This window comes from Podarcis vaucheri (genome assembly GCF_965113315.1).
Source record: "Podarcis vaucheri genome assembly, chromosome: 6".
Classification (NCBI taxonomy): Eukaryota; Metazoa; Chordata; class Lepidosauria; order Squamata; family Lacertidae; genus Podarcis; species Podarcis vaucheri.
Window position 1 is genome coordinate 36,218,324 of NC_138764.1, and position 27,707 is coordinate 36,246,030.

General features: G+C 40.6%; 1 protein-coding gene across 1 annotated transcript in view; it reads left to right on the forward strand.

Moving 5' to 3' along the window:
* Positions 1–22,700, forward strand: part of ZNHIT6 (zinc finger HIT-type containing 6) — a 40,033-nt gene extending 17,333 nt beyond the window's left edge. The window contains exons 9-10 of the mRNA XM_082227996.1: positions 17,451–17,575; positions 22,308–22,700. Coding sequence (XP_082084122.1) covers positions 17,451–17,575; positions 22,308–22,372 — 190 coding nt within the window. The 3' untranslated portion in view covers positions 22,373–22,700. The remainder of the gene's footprint in view (positions 1–17,450; positions 17,576–22,307) is intronic.
* Positions 22,701–27,707: the final 5,007 nt, after the last annotated feature.

Genomic DNA, 27,707 nt, shown 5'->3' on the forward strand with positions numbered 1-27,707 from the left:
GCATACTGAATGGGGCTTTTTTGCAGTTCATTGCGTTCCTTTTAGAAATATCTATTTGTCCTCTTCAGAATAAATTAATAACTTTGTCTAGTGCTTTATGTTTGGGATGCCTTCAGAATGACTTCATGCAGTAGGGGATATTGCTTTTTCCAGTAAAGGAAGGAAAGAAACTGCTGCCAAATTATACAATCTGGTTAGGGAAGTTCACCTTCTCCTTTTCCCAGGAGAGTGGTCAGACAAGTCTTTGTAACCAAAGAAGTTGATACTAATTGACACAATGAGTGTTTGAGATACTTAATTAATTATTTTAATTCAACGTATAACACTACCCTGGTGATAATTCATGAATGACTGGTATGGCTTTCTGACTTGAATGTGACAAAGTTTTATTGCAGGACAGCATTTCCCTCGAGCTATTTCTCATAGAAAGCTAGCATTACCTGGCTTCAAATGCTCAGTTAGGTGTGTCTCGAGGGTACAGTTAAGTCTGGTTAATATCAGTGCAGATGTTAAACCACGTGGCCTGTGCTAGATCCTTAAACAGTTGACTAGCGTGACACCTGCGCTAGCCATTAATAATATATAGTTTTTCTTTTGTGAAGAGTCTCTGCTTTATGTTCTTAGGACCTAAACACTGTTCTAGGGTTTTGCTCCTTGTATGGTGGGGACCCCATCAATTGACTGCTGGTTTAGTGCTGTACTTCTGCTGATCCCAGTGTAGTAGACTCCAGCCTGAAAGCTAGTATCGGATCATATGGGAATTCAGTGGGTGTAACTTCACTGGTAGAAGGCATACATCAGCAGAATAGGGAAGGAAGCAATTTTCAGCCATTCATCTTCTCTTCTGCAGCCTTCCTCAGGACGGTTCTCTAACCCTTCAGTGCAGAGGCTCCATGGAGGAAGAGAGGTTGCTGAAAAGTGTCTCTTTGTCCGTTCTGTTGATAGATGTCTTTCTTCAGCAGAGCAAGATCCATTAAATTCCACCTTATATACTTTTCTTTTGTTGCAGAATCTACTTTGATGGGTGCATATCGAAAGCACTAATTGGCCTGGTTCACATATAATGCTAAACCATGTTTTTAGCACTGTGGGCAGGCTTGAACAAGTCTGGCCCAAGTGAAGCTGTGGGCCTATGCATATCCTCCTCCTGCTCCTATTGCACTGAATTTAATTTTTATGAATCTGGTCTTAACATTATACAGTCATACCTCGGTTTACGAACAGTCCTGTTTACGGACGATTCAGTTTACGAACGATTCAGTTTATGAACTCCGCAAAATCCAAAGTAGTGTCCCAGTTTGCGAACTTTACTTCGGTCTAAGAATGGAATCCGAATGGTGGAAAGGCACTGGTGGCGGGAGGCCTCATTAGGGAAAGTGCACCTTGGTTTAAGAATGGTTTCGGTTTAAGAAGACTTCCGGAACGGATTAAGTTCGTAAACTGAGGTACCACTGTATTTGAACCAAGGTTTCATAACCCATGTCTGATGTTGACTTGTTACAAAATATACTAGAATTTGTTTTAAACTTGGATCCCAGGCTTAAATGTAATGATAATACAGTAAAACTGAAACTGAACAACACATCACTCAGCCTCTTAGCTGCAGGGGAGCAGCAAGTGCAATGCTTCATTTGGGCTTATTGAGGCATATGCTGCTAAAGCAATAAACCATGGTTTATGCGCGAACCAGGCCATTGTGTACCAATCATGATATCTCAAGATGACCTTACTTTCTTTAAAGCTAGTGGTAGAGCAGATGTATTTGGCAACTTGTTTCAAGCATAGTGTGGGATAGAGACAGACTGCAAGTGAGTCTTGTAAGACTTTTGTGCTTAATGCTCTCTCTGTTTGAAGTCTTTGTTCTTCGTTGAGGTAGTATAGTCCTCCTTATGGGAAATCTGCAATAAAACATCAGTCTTAAGTTTTACTTTCAGAACGGATGCTTATTGCAGCTGTGTGATATCTGTTTTTGTGCCCAAATAGACATTTCCTAGTTCAGTTTAGGGATATGTAAAGATGATGGTTACCTTTCGGTTTTGTCAGTGCCTTAAGTTCTATCAGTGCTATTTTCCTATATAACTTAAAAGTTGCTAACTATTTTTATGGCATTGGTGGGGATCTTCTAGACTGTGGGCCAAATTTAGGCCCATGAGGCCATGGAGATAGGCCTGTCAGGCCGTTTTGGGTGATCCATGCCCACATTTCCCAGGCTTGGTGTCATAAGAAGTTAGGCATGGGAAAGTTAAAGCCATGGCTCAAAACTTGAAGCGGCTGCTGTAAAGGAGAAAGAATCGGGTACACTGAAGAGCACACTTCCAGTTCCTTTGCAGCTGCAGAAACCAGGGATGGAAAGCAAGTATTTTAAGGATTGCAACTTGCTACCATTCATTTTAGCACTTGCATGGATTAGACCCAGTAGCTGCAATCAAGTGGACAGTCCTCAACAAAAAAAATTGCTTTTAAAAATGTAACCATGATCTGTTGAACTTCATCCAAGCATAACAGCTTAGTTTATAGCTGTGGCTTAGAAAACTTGTGGTCTATGAGGAGAGTTCTTGAGAAGCTTTCTACCTCCTGTTCCCTCACTACTGTTCCAAGGGAAAGTAAACTTTTGGTGAAACGAATTACTCTTTAAGTACGTCATTTTTGTGTGATCTTAACAAAGCTTTGCATACCTAAAAGTCGAAAAGGGTTTAAGAGTCATTGCTGTAAAATCTGCTTTTGTTTCTCATGTTATGTTGGTTTCCTGTGGGTATTTACATTCTGCTGAAAAACAAGCTGGCTTTGTCTCATATGCTTAGTAAGAAAACTCCTGCTTACATTAAATACACTTTGAAATAACCATGAATACAGTCGTACCTAGGGTTAAGAACTTAATTCGTTCTGGAGGTCTGTTCTTGACCTGAAACTGTTCTTAACCTGAGACACCACTTTAGCTAATGGGGCCTCCTGCTGCCACTGCACCGCCGGAGCACGATTTCTGTTCTCATCCTGAAGCAAATTTATTAACCCAAGGTACTATTTCTGGGTTAGCGGAGTCTGTAACCTGAAGTGTATGTTATCCAAGGTAGCACTGTAGTATGTTAGCAAGGATGACTTGTGTCATTGTATTGAAAACCTGGCCAACCTTTAGCGAATTGGTTAGTAGATCAACACTGTTCCAGGTCTAGTTGCATATTTAAGAAGTATCTACCTGTGACTAATAGGGGTGCCTTTTTGTATGCCCACGCACTCCATCAAAAGTGAATGGATGCAAATAGGCAACACTTACCTTCAGATATAAATCGGATTTGCCTCTGAAGTTCCTAATCCAGCAAATAATCTGTGTGTGGACATCTCCTTCTGTGGCTGCAGCTCAGTGCCATTCAGAGCATCTGCTATTCATTCAGAAAGTCCCAGGTTCAATCACTTTCTCCTAGTGCCCAGATTGGGGGCACAGGAAGAGGAGAGGATGGGAAGCCCTGTTATACTATTAAGGACTCCTTGTGCTGGCTGTTGATAGTGCAGCAATTTAGTTGCCATGATGATGATGATGATGATGATGATGATGATGATGTTCATCATTGCTTTAGTAATCACCTTCCAAAACAACCATCCCAGTTTAATTTGCCCCTTATGGACTAGAAATGAATCAAAAAGTTTGCCAAGTTATTTCTTCTAATATAGAAGCAGTCAATTAGGGAGCAATCAAAATGTGGCTAAATGCAATAGATCCTCAAATAAATATGGGGGACCTTAATATCGAAACGTGTCCCACTTTGAATGTTCGCATTCCAGCATTGTAACATTTTCATTAGTTCACTGATTATCTCCATTTACTTGTGATTCAGTCTGCCATCACCACCTTAAAGGAATTAGCCTGTGTCTAGTCAGTTCTTATCTCTGGTTAACAGCTCCAGGATTTTCATAAGTATAAAGAAAAACGCTGTAAATCTGAAGAGTTGCACAGAGCAAACAGTGTGTTTATAGGGTGTTGATAGTGCCTTAATTCAAGGGTCTATTCTGTAACCACCTTGTTGAAATCGCTTTAACCGTTGTGACCTGTAACTGTTTTGTATAAGTTCATACAACCCAGAGACATTCTAGAAACTTTAGAATGGAGCAATAAATACATATGTCATAGTATACGGATGTAGCTGAATATAAGCTGGTGTTTTGAGGTGAAAAGGGGATAAAGGCATAGCTGGGAATAGTATTCTTAGGATTGTTTCTTTCACTGGTTTTGAGATGGGAATCTTACATGTTGCTGTCGAAAAGAATCCCCAGAATGATTTTCCATTTTATGTTGCCAAAAGGGAATCCCTCTGTTTATCTCTTTCCGACAGTAATGAACTAGAACTGTTCCTCTGACCTTGTCAGGAGAGGTTTGACCTTCCTTCCTTGGCAGAGAAGAGGGAACATGTTTGTTTTGCAAGGGTTAGTGAATTTTTGGCAGGCAGCAAATACAACCTTTGTAAGAATGTGAAGACCTGTGATGGGAATGTTAAAAGTACGGAGATTAAGATACTTATGTTTTATAACTCAGTGTGCGTTAATTGGGAAAATAACCTCAACTTTCTCTTATTCATGGAAGAAAACATGCCAAATAAAATGAATACAGTACATAGAAGTAACTATTTCTTTTCGTAAAGTTTCATTCTCTCCACAGTAGATTAAAGAGTCCGTGTTTCTGTTCCCAGTGGCCTTGTCCAGAACCACAAATGACTACATAGAGTTATGTAATGCTTGTTGCATCAGCTATTTATTCCCACTAGGTTTTGTCATAACTGTAGTTAGGCAAGAAGACCACTATTGTGTGTCTGTGTGTGTACACACATAAGTGGTTCCCAGCTTTTTTGGCCATGCCCCACCTAAGCATCTCTAAAATCCTGATGCCCTACCCCACCCCGGTTACATATAATTCTTATTATTCAAAAAGTGAACTCCTATTCACATGGAGAAAGCCTAAAATGCCATTCACTGTTAATAACTCATTCTCGAATTGCCCCCCTTAAAAATCAAATTACCCCATGTTGGGAACCACGGTTCTAGACTATCATTGACTATGGTATAGTGCTCAGTCAATCAATATAGCTTTCACATTCAAGGTTTTTCTATGTCTTTCAGCTATTGGCCAGATGATCCCATTGGGATATTTTGCAGCAGGCATCCCATACTGGTGTGATTTAGTTTGGGCAAAGTTGTACATTATGTAGCACAACAGAATCTATTTGTTCGCATCACAGAAATGTCCCAATTGTATCAAGATCATGGAGTGGCCAGTATCAATAATATACCGCTTACATCTGGTGTTGGGCCTGATGGAATGAATCTGCATGGGAATTGGTATAAGTAACAAGGACAACTCTTCAACAATAAGCTGTGCTTAATCAATACTTATTTTTGTTTATATATGTGGGATTTGTACTATGTGCCTTCAGGGCCACATTCGCATTTCCCGGGCAGCTTACAATTTCATAATATGAATCCAGAAGTGGCATGGACTCTGTTTAAAAGACATCATTGTGTAAGCAAGGTGAGAATTTGTATGCTGTGGTTTGAAACGGTGCCCTAGTTTGCTCTGTAACAAGCTTCATCAAAATCTCTGGACAGAATTCTAAGGCAGAGCTTTCCATGCTATATCGTAACACTTTCGTGTGTTGGCTGCAGTGTGTAGGTGCGCTACGTGAATGCTCCCCGCGCTCCTCCCAGGGCTGGAAAGGGGTTAGTTTAACCTCCGGTTTGCTTGTAAAACTGAATTACTGTGTTGCGAAATGATGCATGTCTAAAAAGTGTGTCACCAACATGAAAAGTTTGGAAAGCTCTGTTCTAAGGTATAGGAGAACAACTGCTGGGACTGCACTGTTTGAAGCAAAACAGTTACTAGGTATTTCATAGATGGAACATCTTTGCCCAGATCAAAATTTAATAATTTTGACCTATTTTCCTGAACTCCTTGTTTAGGAAATTGGCAGATATAGGGTTTGTGGGAAATACTTTTTATTTAAGTAATTTGGTGGATACTTCCATTGACAGGCAGCCCTACTGCTCCCAATCAATTTCCCATTAGTAGTGATGATTAGCTGCCAGAGCTTAAGCTCCTGAGTATATGTTTCAAACATGTTTTGGTTGATATAAATCCAGATAACATTTGTGGCACACATGTCATCTTTCCTACACGTAGATTACCAGTGCATAGCAAAAAAATTATGTGAAAGTTTTGCATGTATCTTTTGCCATGGTAATTCGTTTGTACAACTTGCAACTTCATCAGCATGTAACACCATTATACAGCAACAAGATATGTTTTGAACTTCCATTTTAAAACTAAAGTTCTCGTATGGTGCAGGAGAGAATATTTAACATGATGATTCTGTTTGTGCTACACGGTTCCCACTTCATAGTTAAGTTCTGCGTTTGTACTCTTTGAACATCTGTGTATTAAATTAGATCTCTCTTAGCTACAAAATTAACAGATATTTATGAATTTCATTTATGTTTAAGTTAATATCTTAAATTCCCTCAATGTTGGTGTTTTGTAACTAGACCAGGAATCACCAACTTTGTTTGGGACATTTTGAGTTCTGGAGGCTGTGGTAACTTTAACCACATATCTTTCCCCCTTTTAAGTTCTAGACTAGCTTTTCAAGCCTTTTCCTTTGGATCATTGCATTATGGAGCGTCACTGAACAGTGTTACACTTGGAAACTGTGGGGGTGTGCGCTTGTTTTCGGGGATTCCCTAACTACCTTTCATATTTCCTCCTATTGTGCCTCACTTGTTGCATATTTTCCTACCATCTGCTTTCCTGAGATTTGACTGCCATTGTGCTGCTGCCTTCTGTAAACTTACAGAGACGCAATGCGGCTGCACTTGCAGGACAAACACTGATTGTTGCTAAGTGAATGGCTGTTTGTTGGATTAGGCTCTGAAATGTTTGCACTGGGCACTATACCTTTACATCCAGGGAGTCCTTTGAGTAGAAATCAGGGCCCTTGCCTTGTGGCCTGTAGCCCCTATACATCTATCCCTCCTAGTTCCTAGTTTGGGTTGTTCTTATTTTTATTACGTATTTTGTGGCTTGTATATTGTAATGCTGTGTTGTGAACTGCCTTGAAATCTACAGATGTAGGGAATAGGGGGCCACTAGGGGGTGCATTGGAAGATGGCTGACAATAGCATCTCTCCGACCCACAGAGGTAATTTGGAGGCTATGATGGGGGTAATTAGCCTCCTTAACCCCCCCAGGATTGTGGAGGGGACGGCCCTTGCCTGCTGTGCCCTGTACCACCCCCAAATTTGTGGGGGTGGGGGCACTAGGCACAAAGCCCTCCTGTGGGATTTCGGCACTCCTGAACGCCATCCCTGATTCGCGCCACTAGATGCAGAACTTCAAAGGAAACAATTTGGATGAAAGGAATGCACATATTTCAAGAGAGAAGGGGGAGTAAAGACTGCTAACAGAAGAGATCTCTGACAAAACAAGATAAGAATGAAACATGAGAAGATACGCCAAGACAAGGTACGGCAAATGACTGATGGGGGAGGGGGGAACTCTTCCTTCTTTCCCTATGTGATTAAACAAGAATCCCCTCCTCTCATGAGTCAGAAATGTCGTTTTAAGGACTTAAGCTGTGGATTTAAGGCTGTGTGGAGATAAACTTTCGAACCAAAGCACGTTTTAAGAAGAGCGTGGAATGTGTAAGAGCTTGGGAATGACGCAGTTAAAAATGCCGTCGCCATATTGGGAAGTTCTGTCGGAGGTCTTGAGTCTGGGAGGAGAAAGAGAGAAATAGAGCTGTTTATATATTGTGGGTTAAACTCCTCAGTGGGACTTAAGAGCGACAGTTTTACGAGACTATGATGGAAAGAGTGATGTTATCTATGAAGGAGACGATATATGGAAACCATCTCGATTTGAGGATTGGAAGAACGGAAAATTCACACAGGACTATTATTACTATTGGTGTTTGTCGGCTTAAGGAGACTATCAGAAGAGATCATAAAGAAAAAAGAGAAAATATATGAACAAGATGTGATGTGGAAACAGCAAGAGAAGATGGGATAGAACTATGAACTTTGTTTGGATTGATTTGGACTGATTGGGACATCAACGCAGCAGCAAGAAGATGATCAGAATCCCCCTTCGGATCTTGAAATATGGGTCCCCCCAACAAAATTTAAAATTCGGCTTTGTAATTCGGAATTTATGTGATATGAGTTAATATGATATGATTGGCCAGTTAATAAAAAAATATTTTTTTAAAAAATGAAATCTACAGATGTAGGGAATAATAATAATAATAATAATAATTAATAATTAATAATAATAATAATAATGTCTTAAGGTTTGCCGGAGTCTGTAGTCAGTTCCTACATCAAGCTAGCAAACAACCACTGGCTCACTGGTTTCTGTTCCAGGCTTGTCAGTAAAACCAGGGTCTTGATACATAACTTAACCCCATGAGCCTCAGTGGGCTATTATCTATTTCTTGCCTGTACAGTGGTACCTCAGGTTAAGTACTTAATTCGTTCCAGAGGTCTGTTCTTAACCTGAAACTGTTCTTAACCTGAAGACCACTTTAGCTAATGGGGCCTCCTGCTGCTGCCGCACCGCCGGAGCACGACTTCTGTTCTCATCCTGAAGCAAAGTTCTTAACCCGAGGTAATATTTCTGGGTTAGCGGAGTCTGTAATCCTGAAGTGTATGTAACCTGAAGCGTATGTAACCTGAGGTATCACTGTAGTCCTTTTTCTTGTGCTACATGAGTACGGCAGAAAAGAGAAGAGTGCTGGGAAGGGAAAGTGGCTTCTGTCTACTGCTGCATCAAAAGTGCTCTCCTGCTTTGAGAGTCTTCTTCTTTTTATTGTCCTCATCATTCTCTTGGCTGTTTCTCCTCGATCAATGCAGGATTCAGGCAGTCATGATTTCTACATATCAGGTGATTTAATCGCCTCAGTTTTTGGTTCATCAGTTGCCTGGACATGATGATGGTCGGGGGTGGGGGGAGACCTTTTATGATCTGTCATGGGTTCTGTTTCCCTTTCAGGATAAGCTGCCCAAAAGCCATGTAATTTTGAGAGTGTGCTCCTAGCACTGGGTTCTTGAGACAGAATCGGTGTTCCTTTGATGTAATTCCAACTCCACAGCTCAAGCAGGAAGACACTTAGTGTGTAAGGGGCAGCCATCATTTAACATTGATACCAAGATCTCTTTCTCGGGTGTGACTCAGAATTCCATTATTTCCATAGCAATGGTGGATCTGTCATATTTGTGGTAGGGCATGCTCTTGATCTGGTATTATATCCAGGATACGAAGATGATCAGGAATGATTGGCAGCTTTGTGTGGCTCCTTTATTATGGGGACAGATCTTTATGTGGCAGGACTTACAGAGAATCTAAAACTGTATAGGCATGGGGGAATCTATTAAGATAGTCCATCGCCAGGTGGATCGCGGTGGTTTCCTGAAAGGTCTTGGGGTTTTGCTACTATAAGCTAGAAGCTAGGGAAATCCTTGGCCTATTAAGAGCTTGTGTAATGTAGTGACAGGAATGATGACTAGAACAAAGATGCTAGGCTAGACCAGACCTGACCAATTAATCACAGATAAGATCTGATCTTTGACCCTACTGCATAGCAGTGATTGTGGTGAAGGTACTTCTTCCCAGTTGTTGCATCTGCCATGTGATGGAGCAGTCCTAAGTGACTACAAGTGGCATGTTTTTAAGACAAAAATGTTCTTCAGATGTCAGACACAGACTCTAGGGACTTTCTCTTCATATATTGTCATGCCCCCCATTTTGGTTTACATAGGCAAAGATATACAATGCCGGTTTACAATTCAAATGATTATAGTTATATAGCCTGACCTCTAAATAGTGGAACCTATCCCCCACAGAGGTATGTGTGGCCTCCATGCCACTTATTTTTGATTAGACCTTTAAAACCTATCTTTTTCAGAATCCTTTCTCCTAAACAACACCCATTCTCTTGTGTAGCTAATGCTCCCGTTTCTAGTTTTAGGCTGAAATTGTAAGCCACTTTGGGTCAGCTATATTCCAAAAGGTGGGTGGTGGCTGCTTATAAGTGAACAAACGTTTATGTAATGGAGCATTAAATGTAAAGGATATGTCCTATTAAAAGTCAGGCTTTCATGGTGAAATATGCTTCATGAGGCAAACAATTGAAACTAATTATTTTTTGTTAGCTGGGCAAAATGTCTTAATTGGAGCTAAGTAGCAGTGAAGGGAAGATAATTGCTATCCTTCCTAAAAGTGCATCTGAAGCAGCATCTTCAGCTGGCAAATACACAAGTGACTCGTACGCACAGACACTTTTGGTTAGCTGAGGTGGAATATTTGATAATTTCAGTGTACAAAGCATATCTATTTTCAGGAAGTTGCATTTTATTGCAGTGTTGTAATCCTTTTTATGGGGACTTAAACCAAGTTATAGTTCAAGTGCCAAAGCTCTTTCTAAATCCTTTCGGAAAACATTAGCTCCCTTAATACTTCACAAATCTGAATGATCACATTAGTAACGAGACAAACATAAGTGCAAAGTTTAAGGTATGCTATAGTTGTAGGTGGAACTGAATTTTATAATCCAGAATGTAGTTTCCCCCCCTTGCTGTATAACTGAGAAGAGCATTTCACTATTTTCCCATTCACAAATCATAACCACAAGGAAGAGTTATTCACCACTTAGGAATGAATGTCCATCTGTTAGTTATTATCTCTGCAGCACTGCAGCCCCTCAAAACTAGTACTTGAAAGGATTCTTAAGTGCAGTGGACATCTCCTCTGTTCTAACCCCCCCCCCCCGAAATGGGGTTAAACCTTCTGCATTATTAGTAGCAGTAGTACCAAAATTCATTTCTATTTTGTGTTTTGGCAGTAATATTTCCGTCAAGGAATGCTCCAATAAAATGGGATGGTGCCCATAGCTGCTTCAGGAAGTACTTCCATTTTTCATTGTATGCTGATGTCAGCATGTTTTGTAGGGGGATTTCAAAGCCTGTGTTAAAAGAGTTTTTTTCCTTACGAAGTACGAATACATTGTTCCAGTGAAGATGCTTCAATGGAGCAGCCATGCTTTATCATAGGAGAGTAGACTCAACGGGATTTTCGTTTTTATCTTTAATCACAGACTACAAAAATGCCATTATTAAAACGAAAGGCTGTGCAGATGACAGGAAGGACTGATCTTAGCAGGGAATTTCCTGCTGTCTGAGCTGGCAGGGATGACTGAGTTCACCACTAAGATAATAGCTGGAGGCTCCATTGGAGAGGTATACATTTACGATGGAGGGTTCTGTAGAATGCAGCAGTTTTCAGAAGGATTAGTTGGCTGCCTTTTTGGCCTTCTTGCAAGCCAGTAGGCTCTTTCGGAGCTTATGCGGCTTCTGGTCAGTCATAATGGACAAAATTAAAGCATTAAAATGCAGGCGCAAAGCTCTTGCCAATATTGTCTCTCTTTAGCATCATCGTTTTTCTTGGGGCACAACAGGTAAATCCATTCCATCATGTTGCACTGATGATACTTGTTCAGATGCTGTTTGAAATCCTTTAATATGGTAGTCATCATAGGATAATTCTAGAAAATACAATCTTTTTACACACACACAAACATAAATTGCAGGTGTGTACATCGTGATCTTATTTGTATGCCACTTTTCCATGCTAGAAACATGCTCGAAAAGAGTGGCTCACAACAACGCACAGAATAAATGCAACATTTCGTGATGATGCTTTAACAGTTACAAAGCAGAACACAAAGTCACGCTAATATCAATAAGGGCAAACAAACATCTCATGTTAATAAACACTGAAATAATGCCTAACAATAAAGTACAAAACATCCAAATAGCAGCAAAAACGATACCACCAACCCCAGTTGAGCAGGGGGGAGCTTGCCCTTGATGATTCCAGCAGACTGTCCCCTGTATCAAGACACTAGAGCCTCATATTCCTTACAATGGTATTATTGCTTAATTGGGAGGGTGGCGCTGTGGTCTAAACCACTGAGCCTCTTGGGCTTACCGATCAGAAGGTCAGCTGTTCGAATCCCCGTGACAGTGTGAGCTCCCATTGCTCGGTCCCAGCTCCTGCCAGCCTAGCAGTTCAAAAGCATGCCAGTGCAAGTAGATAAATAGGTACCGCTCTGGCGGGAAGGTAAACAGCGTTTCCGTGCGCTCTGGCTTCCGTCACCGTGTTCCGTTGTGCCAGAAGTGGTTTAGTCCTGCTGGCCACGTGACCCGGAAAGCTGTCTGTGGACAAACGCTGGCTCCCTCAGGCTGAAAGTTAGATGAGCATCGCAACCCTATAGTCGTGTTTGACTGGACTTAACTATCCAGGGGTTCTTTACCTTATTATTATTATTGCTTATCATTAGACTTGTTATCTAAAGGTCTCCAGGCAATTAATACCCATTTTAAAACATGCAACAGCCACACAAGCAAAACAGCATAATCTCAGTCCATCAGTGTTTCATCTGGTGCTAAAACAATGTCACCAAAGGTACCGGGTGGACCACAAATTCCACTAAAAGAAGAGCTCCTGAACGTGTCACTAAGGAGACCACAGCCTCTGACTTGTGAGAAACTATCTTCACAATCGATCTATCTTCAAACCTCCCACCCAAAAATTTAAAATTTGGCTTTGTAATTCGGAATTTATGTGATGTGACTTGATTTGATTTGATTGGTCAGTTAATAAAAATGATTATTAAAAAATAAATAAAACCTCCCACCCTCAAGGATACAATTCAAGAACGCCAAATACAGTTGCACCCTCTTAATCGCAAGCCCTGATGGACCACAGAGCAAGGGCCAATTTTGACCAGCACAGATGCCTGTAGGAATCCCACAAGCAATGACAGGAGCACCACTGCTTTCTCCTGCTGTTCTCCCCCAGTGACTGCCATTGAGAGGTGTGTTGCCTCTGATTCTGGAGCCAGTACACGGTCATCATTAACGGTAACCATTGATGAGTTAGGCTGAGAGAGTGCAACTTGTTCCACAAGGTCAGGTCCCAAAGTGGACTTAAGGTGGGTGGGATTTGTTCCTTGAAATACATACTTTGGGTGAGGGAACAAGTTTGTTTTCTCCTGCTCTGGGGCGTAGGGCTTGAGCCAGTGGCTTGAAGTTACAAGAAAGGAGATTCTGACTAAACATACGGGGGAAATTTCTGACAGTAAGAGGCGTTTGACAGTCTTCCATGGAAGGTTGTGGGCTCTGCTTCCCCTTGGAGGTTTTTAAGCAGAGGTTGGATGGCCATCTCTCATGGATGCTTTAGCTGGAATTTCTGCATTGCAGGGGGTTGGTCTAGATGACCCTTGGGTCCCTTCCAACTCTACGATTCTATGAGTCTTTGTTTTTGTTTATTACTGGTTTTATATGCGGTTTGTTTATGGGATTTTTTAAAATGTTAAGTTGGTCTGTGCAAAAATATGATCAATAGAAGTAATAAAATGGTAAAATATTGTTCTAACATTGTCATTTACTTTGAAACATTTAATACTTGCAACAGTTTTTTTGTGTTTGAAGTGCTGTGAAATGTGTTGATAGATTTTATAAATGGGACACTCTTTAATTTATAAAAGCAAAGCAAAGCAAAGCTGTATTTGAGAGAGAGCAGAATACAGTTAACAGTTTGTTTCTTTTTATGGGGAGAGGGAAGCCAGGAAGGTAAATGCAAAATAGAATAGTAAGTTCCAGAGATTTAGTTAGATCACTACAGGAAAAAACTATTCTCTAAAGAGTCTTTTGCTCTTCGTACTGCACCAAAGTCTTGGCTATTTGCCAAAAGCTGTCACTGTCTGTCAACCAATAAAGTTTACTTAAAGCTATGCCTTGGTGATCTAACACTTGAATAATTTACTATCATAAAATAGTTTAAAGTACAAATGTTTTATGCTATGCCAAGCTGGACGCTAAAGATGTTTTGTCTAAAACATGAGATAATGGAAAGTGTATTGTGGCATGTGAATGACTTTAGCCTTTTGGTGGTAGATGTTTGCTTAACCAGAAAAGAATGTGTTGAGACTCTTGCCAATAGAAAGGTATTGCCATATTTTGCATTAAAGTACTGTAAATAAATCAGTAAATATGGTTCTGTTCATGTGTTAATCCACAACTTATGAATGCATTCATTGAATAAGAAATGCAATATACTGTTATCCTTTTTAAAAGGTTTCAGAAAGAGCTGGTCATAATTACTCTGGGTTGAAAGAAACATGAAACCAAATATTTTCATGATGATTGAAGTTGGATTTGAGGGACATAACCATTGCTTAAAGTTGTTTCTTCCAGAACCAGAAAAAGCAAGTTGCAAATTTTTAACATCTTGACTTTTAAAAATCTGACTCCTGATACAATGTTATGCAATAAGCAGTGAGGTATACCAGTAATATCAATTTAAAATATTGTGGTAACTGGTAAGGAATTCTACAATAGATAATACAGTTGGTGGAAGTCAAGGCTAGGCAACATACTGGGAATCTATTTCAGGCAAATACTTTATATCTAAACTTTTTATTCACTGGATTTAGTAGATTGGTGGCAATTGAGGAATGACAGCTCACTTTGCCTTTTTTGTAGTAACTGCTGAGATAGTGTTGGCTATTAATAGCCTTAGGAGTTGAAGTTTTCTCTGGTTTTTTTGCTCTTGAAATGTATAGGTCTGGAAGGACCGTAGCTTGCTTATGTAATAATTATTAGGAATAGGCACAGTTAAGTTCTTAGGATTACTTCAGTTATTTAGAAATGCTATGATGATGCCTGCTCCTGGCTTTGAATGCATCCTCCTAAGAAGGAGAAAGTCTCCCTTATATGGAATTGGCTGGCTGATCCAAGTCACATGGATGAGCCAGAACACACAAATAAAATGAGGTTTTCTTTTGGGAGTTTAGTTTGGAGCTGCTGGTGTGAGTAGCTGTGGATTATACTATGAAGTTATGACATTTTAAATTCTATTTCCACAAACAAATAGTTCTTAATTTCGTCAGTTAGATTTCTGGTTTTGTTTTGCTACATAATTCGGCCGTTCTGTGACTTTCAAAGTTTTGCACATGTGTATTGATATAATTTTATCCTACCTTTGCCATCTAACTACGATAGTTCTTAATTACCGTATTTTTTGCTCTATAAGTCTCACTTTTTCCCTCCTAAAAAGTAAGGGGAAATGTGTGTGCGTCTTATGGGGCGAATGCAGGCTGCGCAGCTATCCCCGAAGCCAGAACAGCCAGAGGGATTGCTGCTTTCACTGTGCAGTGATCCCTCTTGCTGTTCTGGCTTCTGAGATTCAGAATATTTTTTTTCTTGTTTTCCTCCTCCAAAAACTAGGTGCGTCTTGTGGTCTGGTGCGTCTTATAGAGCGAAAAATACAGTGATGTCATATACACTAAAGTCAGATAGAAGATACCCCGATTACTGGATTTTTTTTTTTAAAGGAAGCATTTATATATCTTCCTCAAATGACTGAGCTATTTGTAAACATGTGTTCCCAACCTTTTGAGCCCAGGACACATTTCTTCACAGAAGAAAAACTTGCAATGCCCAGATCACGCAAAATACCTGCATCCCACTAAAACAAATAAAATGGATGAAGAAGGGAGCATTCCCCAAAACTGGTAACATCCCCCCCCCCAATTTTTTAAAATAGAAAATGGGAGAGGCTTGGTGGGCAGCAAAGGAGGGTGTACGGGTGCCATGGCTGGGAAGTTGCAATTTTATATAGGCTGCAACCATTTTGCACAGGGAATGTGATGGCCTGGGATTTGAACTTGGAGGCTGAACCTGAGGAATCCCAGCCTGCACAGGAGTCCCCGCCTCCAGAACCAGCTGAGCCGGGGCTGGGGCTTGAGCCTGAAGGGTCCTCACCTGTGCTGGATCCTCAGGTGCAGGCACCAGCTGAGTCTGCTCTGGCTCCTGAGGTGATGGAGGACCCATTGCCTGCAGGTGCTCCACTCTCAGCCCCGTCAGGGGAAGCTGAGGTTGCCTCTGGGTCCGGTAACCCTCCAGCCTCTCCTGAGCTGCAGAGGCTCAGGGCAGAGAGGCGGAGGGAACTAAGTTCCTGCAGGAGGAGTGCTCGCCTCCACGCCAGGAGAGGCGAGTCACCTTAGGACCAGGGCCGCCCTATGCCTCGGGGCAGATAAAAGCCAGCCAGCCCCAGTCCCAAGTTGCAGCAGCAACATTGTTGGTAGCCAGCTCCTGCCTGCACCCTGTCCTGCTTTTCTGCCGGAGCTCCCCCGACTCCCTGCCTTGGACCCAGCTTCAGCTTTGACGGAGTGCCTCCATACTGCACCCTCGACCTAGGACTGGACTCGGACCATGCCTCACGGTTATCCCACGGGACCAGCACAGGGAATCTGGTCCCTATGCACATCGGTGCAGCATGCATTATCTCCCCCTGTTATTCCCCGCCCCCATTATACCCCCATTTTCCCAGGTCCCAAAGGACCCTCACGTTGCTTGGACATGCCTAAAATAGTTGGATTATTTATTCGGTTTAATCAAGTCACTCTTGTTACTAGAGGAATATAAAAAGAGTCATAAAAGGCTTGGAGGTGATATATATCCACATCACTTGCAAAACCAAAGTTTGATACATGCCTGCAGCCCAAGTTATATCGAAGAGCCTAAAAATAAACCATTTTTTTTCTGTTTGTGTCTCGAGGCCGAGGCCAAGAACCCAGAGGAGAACTGCACATTGGTACAGAATGTTGAGCTGTGGGCATGCAATTGCTGCTTCAAATACTTGAATGAGCTTTGGGGGATTTCCAGTGGCAGCCTGGAATGTGCCTCCATGTGTACAGCACAGCATACAAACTGAATTACTAGAGAGAGAGAGAGAGAGAGAGAGAGAGAATATATATATAAACAGTGGTTTCGGCTGACTGGCTCAACAGGTTATGAAATGTTTGTTTTATTTCCAGGAAGCTGAAATTTGGTTCACATCTATCCCAGAGTACACTGATAGCCTCCTTTTCAGATTTTTATTTTCTAACTCTGTCCCTTAAAATGGTGGACCTAATCCTCAATGGCCATGGTACTTCAGCACTATCAAGGGAAGGGAAGTCTGAAATGGGAGGTATTTATGACGTAATCAACAAAACGAGACCTGGAATTACTTATATAGGCCCGTATGCCAACACAAACTAACCACACTTTGGACACAATGTTAGATTGCAGAACTGCCCTTTCCTTTCTTGGATTTGACCAGTGCAGAGCACAGCACGGCGTGGGTGCCATAGTGAAGCCAATCCAGCATCTCTGTGCTTCTCACATTGTCCCTCTTAGTAAATGGCAGCAGTCATTCCCGTCGGCAAAACAGGTGTGCCACACCGCCTACAGGCTGCTACTGGATTTGGAGGAGGAGAGATTTGTCACGATGCCTGTGAATAAGTTTGATTTGCTAACGCTTTCAAATACCTGCTTGCCGATAAACTTTTGCAATTACTTTTTCAAAGGTACGAAGAACTGGATGCCAGCAAAGGCCTTCGAGACAATTTGAAAGGGAAGGTTGTCATAGAATACCCAACTTTGCATATTGTTTTGAAGAAATTCCAGACGGATATGGTGATTCTTGGCCACGGTAAGAAACTATACATTACAATGCAATAACATTTTATGCAAACAAGAATTAAGGCTCTTTATCCTGTTAAAACCAGGAATGAGCATCAGCTTGTAAATAATAAAGCATTTTGCCCTGTTGCAATTACGTAGATTATATATATTATCAGTGTATATGTTGATCCTTTCTAGTTAGGTTTCAAGTAATCACTGTATTTTATTTTAGCATTTTATTTACCAGTTTATGATAATGTAAAATATATCTAAAATATGTCAAAACCATAGTTCTGGGTTTTTAAGCCATCAGATTTGATGGGGGTAGACAAACACATACCTGTTATATGAATAACCTTCCAGACAATTTTGCAGCATAGCATTTGTTAGCATCTGCAGCTGATTTGTTTTACCAGATCAAATGCTTGCTTGGTAGCTGGAAGTTTGAAGGCACCAGGCAATGCTTGAATATCTCTTACAAATTATGGTTGGTTACATAACTGAGAAAAGTTTGCTTCCTCTACTGTGAAACCTTCAAAATACCTTGGAACAGAATTAATCCATTTCTTTTTGCTGGTCATATCCTATATTCCAGAGTCAGTATGCTAGGAAGAAATAATATTTTAATATTCTGCCACATAAATATGGTAATGTTTATATTGGACATGATGGCTATATGCTACCTTCAGGCTCAGAGGAAGCATGGTCCAGATATCAGTTGCTAAGGCATAAAAGGGCTGTTTCATGCATACGCAGCTTGTGGATTTCCCATAGCATCTGGTTGGCCACAGATGGGCCTTAGGCCTGATCTAGCAAGGCTCTCTTACATTCTTATGACAAATAAGGCATCTGCTTTGCAAACTGCACAGATCTGGACATGCCAAAGTGTTTTCGAGTTTTATAGCCTATACATTTGGCCAATATTTCTGGGTGGAGTGGATGCAAAAGAAAAAAGAACGAATGCATCTCAAAATGCTACCTGGTTATCAAGTACAGCTTTAAAGAACCCAGTGGCGTCTGGGCGGCCAGCTGTTTTGCAGCCAGACATATTAGTAATTGGCACAGAAATGTTGCTTGGAGTCCAAATTGAATTAAGAATCAAGGGTGACGTGAAAAGTAACCAAAAGTTGTGGTAGTGGGACTCTACACAACCTTACCTCTCTGGTTGCTGCAGTAACTTTCCAGGGTGCATAGCAACATATTTCCCTACCATAGACTGACTCCATGTTATACCTAGATACCACAGCAGAGGCAGCATCATATGCTACCTGCAGACTCCCTTCCTCCTTGCGCTATGTTTTTAGGAGTTGAGGGTGCTGTACTTAATGGAAGGTGAGCTTTTAAATGCAGCTGGAACAATGTTTTAATCCCTTGCATTGTATTTTAGTTGTATATCGTGGCATTTTAGTGTAGCTCTTTTCTGTGCGGCAGTTTTTTGTTCCGGATTTTTAATTGTGCGTGGTACTTGCAATGGTTACGCTTCTGCAACCCACCCCACAACTATTTTGATGGAAGAGGAAGTTATAAATACAAATAATAGTTAACAAAGATCAAACACTTCAGGGTAGGTTTCAGTGGTCAATGGCTACAGTGTTGCACTGGCAGTGCTGAGCAGGCACAGTAATGGCATACATCTTAAAAAGGGAAGATGCCATTGTTGTCTTCTGGAATAAGTTTGGGGCTAAGGAAGTTTTTCTGATATCCCGCTTCGCTTGCTTATGTTTCTATTTATACATATGTCTTGTATATATAACCAGGGTAGAAGGTGGTTTACATCAAAATAACCTTTTTCAAAAAGCTTGCTCTATAAGTGTGTTCAGTAGCTTGAACAAAATAATAATAATAATCTAGCTGCTAATAGCATAATGTGGATCACACCTTTCCATTTGTAGAACATGTGAGCACTAGCTAATCTGAATGGGAAACTGAACCTTACAAAACCTCTTCTCGCTAAGAAGCTGCTGTGAATTGTGCCCGATTGGCCGTTCTTAGCAAGCTTTGGCATTCCCATGGTATTTTAGTTGCTGCCTATATAGAATTTTTCTATTTTATTTTACATAGATAGATAGTCAGTTGTAATGTGGATATAAGTGCAGGTCACAACCAAACACTTCTAGAATTGAAATATCTGGAATGTTTTTCCTTATGAGACCCAAAAACTTTGAAAACATTCATGAGCCTATTGAAACAGCAGATTCTTTCTGTTCTGGTCACCTTTGAAAGATCTTACAATGGGCCTTGCAATGAGATCACCAAAATTCTGGATTTATATTCTTGTCTTTGAATAAGATTGATATTTCATTAGTTACGTTTGTAACTGAGCAATATGTTAGAAAGTATGTGTTTTTCGCTGCATAAATTGACAAAGGACACAACCTGAATTTATATATGCATACACAATAAAATCCAGTATTCCACTTAAAAAGCAGGCAGTGTTCTGTGATGAAACCATAATAGAAAAAGGGCCCTAGCCTTCAAATTAAAAGTAATTTTAAATCAGATTGTTTACGCTGCTTTATGGGGTTAGTATGGTTGGTCTTGTTTAAAGAAAGTACAGGTGTTCGCCATTCTGTCTGCAAGCATAGTCACGGCTAGAATTACTAAAGGATTATAGAAGTTATTACAAGACTTAGGGACAAAAACATTTCTTTCTATCTCAGTACTCAGTACATCTCTGGCATATAGATGTTAATTGATTATACACTAGATTTAATGTAGACAAAATGTGACCTCAGCCGTTTCTGGGTGAAGTGCTTTTATTTTCTTGTCTAGATTCCATTGAAGTTATACAGGTGCACACTTGATCCCAGTGTTACCCCTGCTGACCATCTGCTCAGCATTTCACGATTACGTAGCAATTCCCCATTAACTCCATCTTAGTAATATTTCTCTAATAAGAAGCCTTTGGCCTCATATGTACAAAACGGCACATTGGTGTTAAGCAATGTTAGTTAAATGAAAATACCCATAAGAAAGATTATGTGTATTTCCTTTGTAAAATGCATTTTATATGTGTGTGTATATATATATCTGTTGACCTCATCTGAGGAGGGGTTGGTAGGGCTGTGGCAGGAGAATTGGGGTGATCTGGAGGGTGGGAGAGGGAGGGGAAGGTTGACAAACACTTCAGGAAATGATGACATCAGTCAGTCCTGGAACTCTGGACAGCTTGAATCTGTAACATCTTCGCTTTGGCTCAGACTTGCAAACGCTATGTTGAAATGTTGAACTATACAAAAAGGCAACATGTATGCGTCATGTCTTAGTTTCGTTGAAAAGGTTCCAACATGAAACAAGACCAATTCTCAGTAGTGCTCTGTGTAAATCAGAAGTTTTAACGAAATGCCAAATTCTGTTCTGCCTGACATTACAAATGATGGCTGTCATGTTGAGTCTTTCCACCTAGTGATACATCACCACACCCTGTGTTCCACGAATCCAGTTTTGCTTTATAAATACGGTTTCTTATGAGAGCCAGTATGCTGAGAGTGCCAGACTAAGATTGGGAACACCCGGCTTCAGCTTTAAAGCTCACCGGGTGACCTTGACCCAGTCGCTATCTCTCAGCCAAACTTTTCTCACGGGGGGGGGGGGAGATATGCTGCCTTTATTCCGTGAAGGAAAGGCTAGATAATAGATACTATAGCATTGTTCCATCAGTTAGGTGTTACATTGAATATAGAAAAAAATTGCATCCTTTTGTCCTACGAAAGAAATGTTTAATGAAATAGAAAAGAAACTCACTCAGGAAAATTCCCTTAATGGTCTTCCTGGCCAACGAATTGCTAGAAGCACTCACTTGAAACTGCACCCATGGTCTCCGACAGCACATCAGAAAGGAACATTTTTATTATATTTTCTTATTGTGATTTGAATTGTTGTGAGCCGCCTTGTGCAGTGGAAAGGAAGGTATACATTTTTTAAAAAGAAAAAAGTCTATTGCTGTGCAGTTTTTGTGAGGCAGCAGTCACAGGCATCGCATTTTAAAGAAAGTAGCTCTCTGAGCACCACTTGGAAGCCATCCTCATTGGAACTAGGGGCAAGAAAAAAAGCCTGACTGCTCTGTCTAAGGGAGATGGAGAAGAAATCAGCCAAGCAATCTTTTACCCTTACAAAGCCCTCCTACACTTCCAAACACTCCTCAGAAATTGCAAGCCTATGTGGCTGCACCTCCAGAACTATAAGCCCAGGTCCAGTCAATAAACACAATGCTCAGGAAAGAAGTCCAACACTACATGGCAGTCCTTCTTGGATTCTGATTAGGGATTGGTTTAGGAGTAACTCCATGAACAATTGGTAGAACTTTCACCTATTAGTGATGAACATCTTATACTCTTTTTAAATGTATTTGGGGGGAGGAAGTTTATTGGTTTGTGGGATTATTTTTTTGTTCTTATTTTTTATTGTGTATTTTGTAGTTTTATATTGCATTTTTATATTGTGAACCACCTCTGAGAGCTACAGATGGGCAGTATACAATTTATAAATGAATGAATGAATGATAGTTACTTTGCAAGTAACTATGTACTGTGGAAATGTGCATTTATTATTCATTTATTCCACCTATTTTTATACCACTTAATCACCAAAGTTTGTAAGTGGTATAAATAAAAATAGAAAAAAGCATATACTGTAGTAGATAAGAATCCATTTAAACTGAAAAGAATAATAGGAAACATTTGTGGAGGGTGCAAAACCAGGGCTGGGGTTAGCTTAGTAAATATATAAATATTGTATTTCTTTCCCCTTCTCTCCTTTAGATGCCAGTAAATCCAATCAGGAAAACTCGTCTGAGGAAGAAGGGGAAATCCATGATAGTTCCTGACAAAGCAAAATCGGATGTGGAGTTGGAGCAACTTGCTTTGCACCTGACTTGTTGAACATATATTCAGCAAATTAGTTTTGAGCATTGCTTTTTATTAATAGTATCCAAAACCTATAGCTATTAAAAAAGCACTGCAATCTGTTAATGTATGTTCTACATTATGTTCTAATCTATGTTTATAGATTAAGGTGCCTAGCTTTTGCTTTCTTTTGTGAAAATCACTGATGTAACAATTACAATTTTACAGGACTCTGTTGCCAATCTTTGTACGCTTGGCTGTTTTTTCCACTTATTGAAGTAGAAAGCTATAAATACTTTTAATAAAACACCTAACCTCTCCTTTCATCTGGGTGTGGTAAAGAACATGAAACAGAAGCAACCAACTTATAAAAGAAACAAATATTTGTTGGAATAAATCCCTGCTTTAATATCTTGATCTGGATTGCACATAAGCAACAGCTTGGGGTGAGTTTGTGGGCTCCTAGAGTGATCACAGCCACTTGCTCCTTCCCAGTTGTTGTTGTTCTGCTGCTACGCTGTGCTTAGACATCATTAGGCTTAACATGTCATCCAAATCTGGGCTTCCAGTTCTTTCCAAGCCAATCATGAGCTGCAGCCAAGGTTTGGTCTATGTTCTACTGCTCATGGCTTGCAAAGGAGAGCTAAACCACAAGCCTGGGTTTGGATAACATACTGAGGCTTAGTGCAGTGCAGCAGCAGAATGACCAGGGAGAAGCAAAGCTCCTCTGATCTCCTCAAGCATGCATGCTCATTCTAAGCCAGTCTTTTTGTGATGCACGAACCAGGCCATTGTTAGAAAGAATTGTGCAAGGTTCAGCCCAGGGCATATTTCGGTAAAAGAATTTCAGGTAGCTTGGCACGGCGAGGCCACTGAACCCTTGGAAAGTAGCTGTCAATCCATGTAGAAGTCACAGAACTAGATGGACCAGTGGTCTGACTCAGTGTTAAGCTACCTTAAAATGTGTGCGTAATTGATTTAGCTTTTAAAAAAAGAATGCAGGCAATGTAAATATTACGGAGAGATTAGTGTTGAATTTCCCTTAGTGAGTTTATTGAAACAAGAAAATGAGAAAAAGCCAGGGCATCCAGGACTCAGCTACATTCACAAAGAAAAAACTTTTTATGCATTGTTTATACATTCTAACACTGACGCAAGATGATGCTCTGGAGTTCCATTTTTGCTAACCCAATTTCTCATACAAAGTTTTCTTTTTTATATATAAAATTTTTATTGGTTTTTCACAATTTATATAAACACAGACAATACACAATACAAACATACAAACACAAAAACAAACATGTATAATTTCATATCCTTTTTTCTTAAAACTTATTTCACCAACTTCCCCATACCTCCCCTTTCTGCATTCCAATTCCCAAATTTGTTTCAGCAAATCCTCCCCTTGATCTTATCCAATTTTTTTCTTTTCTTTTCTTTTACTTGATCTTTTACAGCTGTAATCCCTTACTTTCTATAACCACAACATTTTAACACTTATTAATTTTACAATTCTTCTTAAGGTAAATTTTAAATTTCTTCCAATCTTCTTCCGCCGTCTCTTTTCCCTGGTCTCGGATTCTGCCAGTCATTTCAGCCAGTCCCATATAGTCTATCACCTTCATCTGCCATTCTTCCAAGGTGGGTAGATCCTGTGTCTTCCAATACTTTGCGATGAGTATTCTTGCTGCTGTTGTAGCATACATAAAAAAAATTCTGTCTTTCTTTGACACCAATTGGCCGACAATGCCCAAGAGAAAGGCTTCTGGTTTCTTAGGAAAAGTACATTTAAGTACCTTTTTCATTTCATTATATATCATTTCCCAGAAGGCCTTAATCTTCGGGCACGTCCACCAAAGGTAAAAAAAGTACCTTCAGTTTCTTTACATTTCCAGCACTTATTATCAGGCAAATTTATACCGGTGGTCCACAACTGTTCCCAGTCAGCAAACATAATGTTATGACCAATGTCTTGTGCCCACTTAATCATGGCTGATTTAACTGTTTCATCTTGTGTATTCCATTTCAGCAGCAAGTTGTACATTCTTGACAGGTTCTTAGTATTGGGTTCTAACAGTTCTGTTTCTAATTTTGATTTCTCCACCTGGAAGCCTCTCATACAAAGTTTTCAACCCGTTTAACTGAAATGCTTCTTCAATGGGTCTAGATCCAGCCCTACTCTAACATACTATTGAAAGATTTTACCACATAGTGAGCCAAATCTGTTGCTCATGATGCAGCAGAAGTGGATGGAATCTAGAGAAATTTTGCCCCATCGTGTGCTCAGAAGAGCACCTGTCTGGGAAGAAGGGATTGCATTGTGTTACATAGTTTGCATGATGTCAGGCTTCAGCGAATCAGCTCCCCCCCCCCCTTGGCCGTAGATAAGCAGAACAAAGAGAAAGGACTCTTCTTACCAGTTATAACCTTTAACGATCACAGTGAGAGAACAAAGAATCCATTCCTAGGAATGAAGGTGCTCCCAATTAAGGGTCCCACCCACTTCCTAATCACCCACGTGTAACCTGGTCTTGTAACCACTGTGCTTTCTGTGCTGCCACCTTATCTGCTTTTCTTGACCTTGGGCAGAATGGGTGAATGCTTTCCAGAGACAGTGTGTCTGTTAACTCTGTCCCAGTGCTTTTCCTCCTAGCTGTTCCCCCTCCAGTACTTCCCAACTTCTGCCTTCTGAACTATGTCCTTCTGCAAACCACTGTTCCAAATCTATGCTGTCCTCCTGCTCCTGGAAGCAGCAGGGCTAGGGGGAGCTCCCACCATTCCTCCCCAGTGCAGCCCTCCTCAGCATGGTCCCTGACTCATGAATAAAAGGTAAAGGGACCCCTGGCCATTAGGTCCAGTCGTGGCTGACTCTGGGGTTGCGGCTCTCATCTCGCTAATTGGCCGAGGGAGCCAGCGTACAGCTTCTGGGTCATGTGGCCAGCATGACTAAGCCGCTTCTGGCGAAACAGAGCAGCGCACGGAAACGCCGTTTACCTTCCCACCGGAGCAGTACCTATTTATCTACTTGCACTTGGACGTGCTTTCGAACTGCTAGGTTGGCAGGAGCAGGGACCGAGCAACAGGAGCTCACCCCGTCGTGGGGATTCGAACCACTGACCTTCTGATCGACAAGTCCTAGGCTCTGTGGTTTAACCCACAGTGTCATCCGCGTCCCGACTCATGAATAGCTTAAGCTTAATGACCTATTGAATTCCCAGTGATAGATCCCTGGTATTCTTATGGATGCAATTAAACCTGCCCTGGATAGATGGAACTTCTGACAAATTTAAATGTGATTGTAATGTTATAAAATGGAAATAATGCCTCAGCAAGGGGCTTATCTCTCCCTGACCTAGGTAGGCAAATCATCACTTTTCAATGCTGCAGTTTAGACAGCTAGATAGATATAAACAGAAGAACGCATAGCTGCCCTAAGGAATATCCATCATTGCTAGCAGATTGTGTCAGAACTGGGAATGCTTAAAATAAAGAAGCTTTCTGTTTGCATAATAAAGTAAGAAAAATACAAGCAGCTATAATTATTTGCAAAGGTGCAATGTGCTCCTTGCTAATTTGTAGTTCTGAAATGATCTAATGTATTAGATAGAAGCCAAACAGTATATGCATTTGAAGCTGTTCGCTATAACATTTGGCCATGGATAATTGCCTGAACTTGAATATTGTTAGCTACCTGATCCATTGGGCTCCTTTTATGCTATAAGGAAGCTGTAGACAGTGGTGTGCCATAACTGCATCAGCCAAATAGACCAGGTGGATCAGGATGGACTTCAGTTTAAATAAGAAAACACAACAAAATCAAGCAGTTGACAGATTTTGGATGAGTACCCTGAAAGTCTTGACAACTTGTTCAACTGCACTGCGCAATGATCTCCCTGGGGAAATGGTGAGCATCTCATTAACTGAGTCATTTAAAGCTAGATTGGACAAAGCACTGGAAAAAGTGCTGCGGCAATAGCAACTTCAGCTCATGTGTTGGTACATTTGCAGCTTCAAAGTACTAAATAAACATTAGCTCATTGTCCTCGCATGAAAGAGTGAGTAAGTATTTATTACAATGACTTTATTGTCTTTGTTTTACCAAAAAAAAAGCACACAACCCACAGGAGGTGGGGCGGTGTAGCAAACCCCATAATTGTTTCAGGGCACATAGAAAATTGGTGCAATACCAAAGCGACAGCCAAACAATTCATGTGGTCTGTTTACTAGATTAACTGCCTGTTCAGAGGACCCCAAGGAATAGTCTATGAGAAGCTGACTTATACTGAGAGAGAACAACAGCCTGGCTGACCAAGTACTCTCTGCAACTGACTGCAGATAGCTGCCCAAGATTTTAACTAGTAGCCTTTCCTAGCAGAACAGGGAAGGATGATTGAAATTGTTACTCTATCTCAAGCCTACTTCCTGAACAAGCAAATAAATTGATACATCTGTTCCTGAAAACTACTTTTTTATTGACAATGAGAAAAGAATTAACGGTCCGATATAAATTGGCTGAAAATTGGGTCACAAAATTATATCTCCTCATGTAACATCTGCCTTAACCTATAGCGTGATCTGTTTTATACTTGGGAGCAAAATAATACAGTGGTACCTTGGTTCTCAAAATTAATCTGTTCCAGAAATCCGTTCCAAAACTAAAGCGTTCCAAAACCAAGGTGCACATTCCCATAGAAAGTAATGCAAAATGGATTAATCCATTCCAGACTTTTAAAAACAACCTCTAAAACAGCAATTTAACATGAATTTTACTATCCAACAAGAGCATTGAACCATAAAATGAAAACAATAAATTTACTGCAGTCACTCTATCTATCTATCTATCTATCTATCTATCTATCAGTAGCTGAACTGGATTCCACACAGTCACAAAAACAAAACAAAAAAGAGCCACAAAAACGCAAAACAAATAGCAAAAACAGGCAGACCTCAGTGTAACACTCAAAATGGAAGTGTGGCACTCAAATCGGAACTATAACATTCAAAATGGAGCACAGTCAGCTTCCAAAAAAGGTTCGTAAACTGGAACACTTCCAGGTTTGCATTGTTTGGGTTTCAAGTTGTTTGAGTACCAAGGCATTTGAGAACCAAGGTACCATTGTATATTACATATCAATAAGGATTGGCACTGGGGCTGGATATAGATTCAATCATGTATGTTCACGACTGTAGTGATAAAAGCTCAGGAGGCATAGGCAGAACTTGCAGAAGGGCTAGTAGGGGCTTAGTCATATTTTGCACATGCCCACCCAAACAAAATGTCTTACCAGGCTATGAAAGATCCACATTTAAAGGGTG